General features: G+C 44.6%; 1 protein-coding gene across 1 annotated transcript; it reads right to left on the reverse strand.

The window, feature by feature from the left end:
- Nucleotides 1-645: 645 nt before the first annotated feature.
- LOC132262690 (hepatocyte growth factor-regulated tyrosine kinase substrate) lies at nt 646-5,652 on the reverse strand. Its single transcript, XM_059762030.1, has 6 exons — nt 5,527-5,652; nt 5,331-5,415; nt 5,152-5,255; nt 4,917-5,077; nt 3,103-4,528; nt 646-2,832 (listed from the first exon to the last, which is right to left on the reverse strand). The coding sequence occupies exons 1-6, from the start codon at nt 5,558-5,560 to the stop codon at nt 2,444-2,446; spliced, it is 2,199 nt and encodes a 732-aa protein (XP_059618013.1). The 5' UTR covers nt 5,561-5,652; the 3' UTR covers nt 646-2,443.
- Nucleotides 5,653-8,364: the final 2,712 nt, after the last annotated feature.

The following is an 8,364-nucleotide window of genomic DNA, read 5'->3' on the forward strand; positions in this document are numbered from 1 at the left end:
GAATTTCCCTCAATAACAGCCGCAGTATAGCGATTGTAAGTATAAGTAAACTCTCGTGGAATTTGCAGTTCGACCGTGATCTTGAGAACCTCAATTTTATGCAGAACCAACAACACTTTGGCCTCTATTTTGCCGAAACAATCAACATCGGGGGACTTTTTTAATGAACAATTTTCCGTCGCTCCGCATTTGATTGAGCCACGAAGAGATCAATTGTGCAGAAAAGACAAACAATTTGCTCTCTAATTAGCAAGTACGACTTGAGTGTTCACAGTGTTGCGCAGACAGTTGAAACATTGAGCATCAATGATTCTCGAATTAATTAACTCTGCCGAGTCAATTCGCTCCTTCAACGAAGAATCCTTCACTCAGCACTCCCAACTCGGTATGCAAATTACTCTACGAGCAAAAGAAATGCGTCACGCCGTGAAATGAGGTGATCTCTCTGTCATTTATCATCGCAGTGCTTCAATAGCGGGCAAAGTAGCAAAAAATCATTGTGAATTGTCTAGTTTACTTTCGATTGTAAACAACTCTTCAATCGCATTCCGCTCAGAAGTGACACTACTGGAATTGTGTTGCGAAACAGAGGCAAAAGCCGAATTGTATTCACTTTAGTTTCTTTCATGTGCTCATTGACTGCAGAGCGCTGGAAAACTTCTCATTCTCCCACGCGTTGGGAAAACACTTTCCATTTCAAACAATCAATCAATTTATGGTATTCCCTATTAATTCAGCAAACTAAAACAATCAACCAAGAATGCAGATTTGTTATGATTGTGTTACTTTATCCTCACTTGAGACGAGTCTTCCAGGAAGATTTCGTCTCGAGTTCGGCACTCAAAGGTTCATTTCACTCTTTGGCAAATTTACAGAAATAACCCTCAAAACCGCACCTCCGCATTTCCGTGTTCTGCTAAGTGTTCTTCTGCACCAAAGAATCAAGACAAGAAGACCAAAAAAAAATCACTTCGAGAGCAAATATCACATAATAAATAATTCAATCCCGCATTACATTTAATTTGTCAATATTTGCTTAGTCAGACTCTGTTGATCTGTTTGTTTTCCTCCACTTTCTACCCCTTCCACACTGTCGCATTTCGACTGATTTTCTTTCACAACAGATTTTCCGACCAAATCACACAAGTTTTCCGTGTGAATTCGACTGTTATCACTCCAAAATCGTCTTCATGGTTAAGCATTGCAATTAACCGCAGTTAAGATACCGCAATAATGACGGAGATGCGCCTGGAAAATTACATACAATTCACATTGTGAAAAATACACTCGCTCATTAATGCGTGAAATAACATGCAAAATAGATATAATTGCGGTGCTCCTTAGTGACCGATTAGTCCACTTCCTATAGCGAAATGGCGGGAATTCCTAAAACAAACCCTTTGCTTGCAACCACAATCATTCCTCATACAAATTCATCTCCGGAAAATCTCAAGGGGAAAGTCACTAGTGAATTCCAACCATTAACTTTATGAATACAATAATTTTTTTAATATTTGTGATTTTTATTTTAATTTTGAATATTCCTTGTAACTTTCAGCATATGTTCACACACAAAGCACTCAATACTTGATGTGTATGAATTCTGACCATTTTTGGCACGTAGAAACTTAAACTTGATTGTTTTCACAGATTTATCGGCGTTTTCAAAACCTTCCTTTGTCAGCTTTCCCTGATCTTAGCTGTTATGATATAATTGTGTGATTCTATGCAGAACATTTCTTCCACCGATTTTTCACTACCGTTAAGTTTATTGCGCCATGTTTCTTTTCACTGCAGAAGTGCAATGTCTTCGAATTTTCACTGATATTAGCCCTTATCTAGTCATTATCACTTATCTTATCGCTGAAAGATTGGGAGACTTTAATGAGACTGATATTTGGTCATTAAGACGGCATACATGAATAAAAATGGATATCTCAGCGTGAAAAAAACTAATTGCCACCATAATATATTGATATTTAAATTCATGTTGAATTGTGGCCGAAATATTTAATATTTGTCATTTTACTTGTGAAAATGTTCATTTTTCAAATATTTAAATGAGACCATAAGGATTCTTCAGAAATCGGCTAGTGACTTTCCCCTGTGAAAACCTCCAACTCAACAAATACCACGAGCAAAAGTTCACAGCTTTAACCGACGCGCAAACACAAGTGGCCACACTCTTCCCTCTTCACGGCCACGTGTGCAGGATGAATGCACTTAATTTACCTTTATGTTTCATTTAATATTCAAATACAAGTGATTTTTCTTTAATCTCACCCACATCGCGTTCAGTGGATTGGAACATTGGACAAATATTTAGCATCATCCACAGTGAATCATACGCAAATATGGAGAATCTCTTAGTTTGTGTGGCTCTAATGCCATCGTGACAAGCGAATAGTATGATAATTTATTGGTAAAACACCGCGATAGTCACCTAGTCGAAGCTAATCAGCTCGGCTGTGCTCACTTCTGTCTTGGCCGGACTCGTGGGACTGTTCTCCTGCTGCGGCGCTGGATGGGGAATTGGGGCCTGTTGCTGCTGCGGCGGAGGACCTGGAGGAATCATCTGCGGATGCTGCTGCGCCATGATAGTCGGCGGCATGCTGGATTGCGGAGGCTGTTGAGGCACCGACATCGGCATTCCCGGCAGCGCTTGCTGTGGTGGATTCGGTGGCTGCATTCCAGGTGGAAAAGCACCACTTGCCGGTGGCATTTGCTGCTCCGCGGCCTGATGAGGTGGCGGCGGAGCCCCTCCCTGACTCATCGGCGGCGCTACCATTTGACCAGGCACTCCTTTCGTCATGTCAATTCCGGGTTGACCCGCTGTTGTCGCAATTCCACCGAGAATCAAGGCAAAAATCACAAATTATGCGTTGTCAATACCATCTTCACGATTCAGAATCACGATTCACTTCATGGGAAGTATATAAATTTGCCTTTATACTCATACAATTCTCTTGCACAAAGTGCGCTAACCCAGAGAAATTGCCAGAGGCTCATAAAACAATCAGACGAATCATAAACTCAAAGTTTCCCGACAGCAATTATCACACGAATGATGTGCTAATCGCCCACCCAAGAAATTCTACTCACGCATGGGTGTGTTGGGATTCATCATCATCATCATGGGTGCTTGCGGGGGCGCCATGAAGGGCTGCTGAGGCTGTTGCCCGGGCTGCGGAGGCTTCACCATCTGCTGCACAGGATTCTGTCCAGGCGCGTACATTGGATTGCCTCCAGGCGGAAAGCGCTGCATCTGATTGAAGCCATAGGGCGGATAGACACCCTGATTAGCCATCTGATGAATTGGGGAACCGTGTTGATTGGCTGGCGCGGCGTTCTGTGGCATGTATGGGAAGCTCTGCGCCCCCATCATGTACTGCGCCTTCTGCTGCTCCTGTCTCAGCTGCATCTCACGCTCCTGCTCTTGAATGCGCTGCAGTGCCAACTGACGCTGATACTGCAGATATTCCTGCTTCTTCTTCCGCATAATCTCCAGCTTGTGCGCCATCTGCAGTTGCCGCTGGCGTTCCATCTCCTCCGCCATGCGTCGCAACTTCTCCTGGTGCTCCTGTCGCAGCACATCGAGCGCCGCTCTAGAGTCCTTCACCTGCGCCAGCTTGTCCTGCAGTTGTTCATACCACATCCTCTTGTCGTCCATCTCCTTGATGTAGCCCAGCAATTTCGAGTGGAAGGACGTGAGGTTCATGAAGAGCGTCTGCACGGAACTGTCATTGGAGATGCTCCGGCCGCGACTCGAGTTGGACTTCATGCGATTCACGAAGATCTCCACCTGTGTCTTCATCGTGTTGGAGAAGTCATCGATTTCCGTGTCCTCGGCGCTCACCTTCACCGGCGGCAAGCTCTGCACTGAGCTCGGCGCCGACGGACTGGCCGGAGACTCAGTCACCGGCTGTCTCTGCTCCCAGTAGTTGCGATTGAGGTATCGCGAAAGCTCAGGATCCGACGGCGGATCATCAGTGGGACTCAGATTGTGCTTCACTGGAGCCTCAGGACTCGGGCTCTTGGTGTACTGACGCACCGCTGTAGTCGTCTTTACCTTGCTCTCAGCCTCCGACTGACTGAGAGCCAGTGCTAATTGCAATTCCTCCTCCTCCTGCAGCTCCTGGTCCGTCTTCCGTGGCGGCGTTTGCGTCTGCTGCGCCAGCGAGCTGGCCAGATATTCAGCTGGTAAATCACTCTCCGCCGGACGACCGGCCGGCTTGGCGCCCGCTGGCTTCTGCTGCTGCTGCATGAAGCACGCCTCGCACACTCTCACCTCCTTCTCAATCCCAAACTTGGGCAGTGTGCACGTCTTGGAGGAGCACTGGTTGCAGAACACTTGCCCACAATTGCGACAGTGGTGCTTGCGCAGCGTAAATGAGAATGTCACGCGGCAGCGATGACACACATCGCCATCCGCCCAATCAGGCGCAGTGTCAGAAGTGAACATCGCGTCGGCTTCCTTCAGCTCGGGAAAAGTGTGTCGCCCCTCCAGCTTCAGGATGGTCATAGTATCCTGAAATAGTACAGAGAGAGAGTCACTTTCACATGCTCTTCACAGCGAATTCCAAGCAGAACTGCTCTTGTGAGTGTGATAATTCAATTATCAGGTGGAAAAGACTTCGTCTCAATGTCGACAGTCGTCGTTTTAATGGGATTACAGATAAAGTGACCTCAAATGGAGTTTAAAGTCAATGAATTGCTTTTAGAACAGACACGTGAGGGAATAAACATGTCATAAAGCACTGTTTATGTCTGATTCCCACTCCAGACTCTCCCTTATCAAGGGAGATCAATAGATCAGTCGTTAACTATTTAACAATGCGATTCACATTATTGCATAAACACGACTATTCCTCGTGAAATCAATTCCTCTAGCTGATCTCTAAGCCCTTCTTGCTCACCTTCACTGCCTTGTACTTCTGAGACGTCCGGAAAGCATAAGCCCAACACTGGATCAATTCCAACATCTTGTTGCGCACATTCTCGTGAGGCGTGTTGTTCACGAGGTTCGTGAACATCTCGCAATTCACCTTGGTGCTGATCTCCTCGTGCACGGGGGCACCTAGAAGAGGCCGAAAGACGACGGTCAGTCACCTTGCGGAACAGATAAGAGCCAATGACTCATGACTGACTCACCGCAGTTCTTCACCACGCTCTCCAGCAGAATCAGGGCGTACATGGCGCTGTGCGGATTCGGGGACAGCATCTTCTTCTTGATAGACGCGATGGCTTGCTTGGGCCTGGGAAAGAGAGATTCAATTGAGACACTTCAGGTTCATGGGCGAGACTCCATTGTCTGGGTCGCGATCACGTACGCAATGTCATTTTGCCTGATCTGGTCGCAAATCATCATGATGGACGGCCAGTCCGGCTCCAGGTGAAGGTGGCTCGTGGCATTGTCTGTCCAGGAAGTGGCCAGAATTCGTGGAAATCATGAAAAATAAGGGAAAAATGTTAGTGATTGTTCCAATTTTTGCAAGTCACTTTTCTGCCTTCCACAACAATTCTCACCCAAAAGCTTCTCGAAATTTGATGAACGGAACATCCTGAATTGGTTGTAGCTCAAAATTAACTCACACAAAAGGATATATGAGTACTTTTAAGGATATTTACGATATACACTTGCTGCCACTTTTTGAGGAGAAAATCATCTGTCAAATCGACGAGGATTCGATGTAAAGCGCCCCCAATGTAGAGATAGGAAAAGCTTTTTTAAATTCCGGCCGTGTGAAAAACATAGCATTCTCTATTTAAAATGGTTTTCATAACGACAGTCATCACTAATTTTCATCTAATTGATTTATTACAAGCATCAAGAGACTTCATAATGAGTTTCCTGGCATCTTATTTATCCTTGCGATGTATTTATATCAGAAAAATTTCATTTATTTCGCTTCAATTATTTTTCAAATTTAATCAAACCAATAAAGTCCCGACGTGTACATCGCGAAAATGATGAAAATTATATTAAAGGGCAGGACAAAGCAATTTTTCCGCGCGAAACTCCTCCGCAAATGTCCCTCTGTGAAAAATGTTCGATTCTCCTTTTGTGCTCCTTTTCAAGAGCACTAAAGAGCCGCATAATAGAACGTCGGCCTCGAAGATAATTCAATAATTCGGTGAATATGTGGAGTTATTATTTCGTTACCTATTTCACGCGGGCACGTTCGGCAAACGTTCAACAGCGAGGGCGTGAATGAAAAGAGTCCCAGAGAGTTCGAATTGATTTGGTTGTGATTTCAAAAGGATAAAAATTGCTACACAAACGACGTCAATTTTGTGTTCAATTACCGTCTATTACCAACATAAATACAATTTTGCATGCACTTACATTGTGCCGGAGGCACAGATCAAATCTCCCCCTTTCAAAACTCCGACGTCCTCCCATTCCATCGCGAGACGCACGCACTGCAGAGGCCGAAAATCACATCAATTTCGAGCGAACCGCCACTTGATTTTGCCATCTGTAATCCTCCCTCTTCAGAAGAGGTGGCGAGGCAATAAGGAGACATTTACGGAACGTATTGTGCCTCTGATTATTAGATTTAATACACTTTTGATGACATCTTCCCCCACAATACACCAGAGACTCACACTAAGCGCAGCACAGATGATAATCCTTTTAGAACAGGTGTGCGAAGTGAACACTAATTAAGGCGCCACGGTGAGAGCCGCGAATGCTGGCGTTCATGTGGAGTCAAACAAGAATTTGATGCATATTTTCACCAGACAAGAGAGACGTTTAATTAAAATTACGCCAAGCTGCGATGAGAATTCCCTTGCAAAAATTACAAATATTTTGTCGTGAAATCACCAAAGAAAAATTCACTTTACCTTATTTTATTACTTTAATTTGTGCCATTGTAAAAACCTATTTGTGCTGTTGAATATGTTTCTGAACCAAAGGATTTCTACAAGGAAAATACGATTTTTCCCTGCGATTTCGGTTGGGGATTCAGTTGTCTCCAAAATCCTGCAAATCGCTCGTCTGGCTGAAGAACTTTTCTCTATAAATCCATGGAAGTGGTGGCAATTTTTCTTCAGTTGGCTTCACTTCAAATACATTGGCCAAAAACTCGTTGCCTGGGATCTTCTGGAGATAAATCTTAAGGACTTTCATATAGTCCAGCGCGAGTTTCAGATCTCTTTGCCTCCGTGCGGTTCTGCATAGCTTCCGGATCCACAGCGCAAAGTGGATTTTTTCAGAAAACTCCAAATTTTCAGTCATACCAAGGATTTCTTCACCAGTATTCCGAAACTCCTGACGACGCCTTTCTCTTTCCACATCCATTGAATGCTTGTTCTTTTCTGCTTGTGCGATTTTTTCACTTCTGAGTCAGTATGAATCCTTTATTTAGCTGAGCTCTGAGATTTAGGCACAAATATCGAGATAAATGTGATTAAAAAATCATTTGATTTTCCAGGCGATCAATGTTAATACGGAGAGTTTATGTACGGAAATCCTTATCAATTTGCAATGTAATTATAAAGTAATTAAGATTGAGATGTAATGGAATTACCCACATTTTAAACAACAATGCAGAAAACCTTCAGAGCCCTTTTGCATGATACATGAAACAATTTCCTGTTTCGATTAATTGAATTCTTTCAGCACGGAAGGGACTCAAGATGGCATCTCTGTCTGGGTAATTTCCCATCGAAGGCAATTTACTGTTTGCCAACACTAATTGAGTCCACGTGCTCTATCTCCGTGAATCTGGCGAGCAAGCCAGCGAGATTGCATGGGTTGGGAATGCCGGCGGATTGAGGGAGATTCTCGTCAATTTGGCTGCGGAATCTGCATCTCACGACTTGGCGCACTAATTGGGAAGTCTGTCCTCTTAGCGTCCTCACACAAGATGACATCCTCTGCGTGACCCAGATCCTCTCGCTGTCGTCAGTTGTGATGAAGAGCCTGTGACGCTCATCCGACAGCTCTTCACAATTAGCGGCCTCGTGATGCCGTGCAATCCGAGCCCGAGGGAAGACAAAGGCCACCGCGCAAAAAGCACCGCCGCCGCTCTCGCCCACATGAACCCGGGAGGAAATCCGAGGAGGACGTCGCACCGATTTGCGGCAATGTTATCCGGAAAGCGTGCCCTTTTGCTTTTTTAAGTCACGATGTTGAAAAAGGAGAAAAAAAACGGATCCACTATCAAATTGCCCGCCTAATGACGATAATCTCTCTCTCTCTCTTTGGGGTGTGTTTAGTGTCAATTAAGGGTCGGCGATTTGGGATTATCGACCAAAATCGCGGGAATGAGAAGAAATTTCCATGTCTCACTTCAATGTCCGAGTGAAAGTCACTCTGAAATTGTGATAATTGAGGGTAGTGCAACCCTTTCTCGA

Source organism: Phlebotomus argentipes, unplaced genomic scaffold, assembly GCF_947086385.1.
Source record: "Phlebotomus argentipes unplaced genomic scaffold, Phlebotomus argentipes genome assembly contig_15, whole genome shotgun sequence".
NCBI lineage: Eukaryota > Metazoa > Arthropoda > Insecta > Diptera > Psychodidae > Phlebotomus > Phlebotomus argentipes.

What these genes read in the sequence shown, in the direction of transcription:
- LOC132262690 (XM_059762030.1), bottom strand. Translation starts at nt 5,560, where the DNA reads ATGTTCCGTTCATCAAATTTCGAGAAGCTTTTGG. An exon ending in AGAAGTACAAGGCAGTGAAG is followed by an intron (nt 4,529 to 4,916) that starts GTGAGCAAGAAG and finishes GTACTATTTCAG; the next exon opens with GATACTATGACCATCCTGAA. An exon ending in GAATCCCAACACACCCATGC is followed by an intron (nt 2,833 to 3,102) that starts GTGAGTAGAATT and finishes TTGCGACAACAG; the next exon opens with CGGGTCAACCCGGAATTGAC.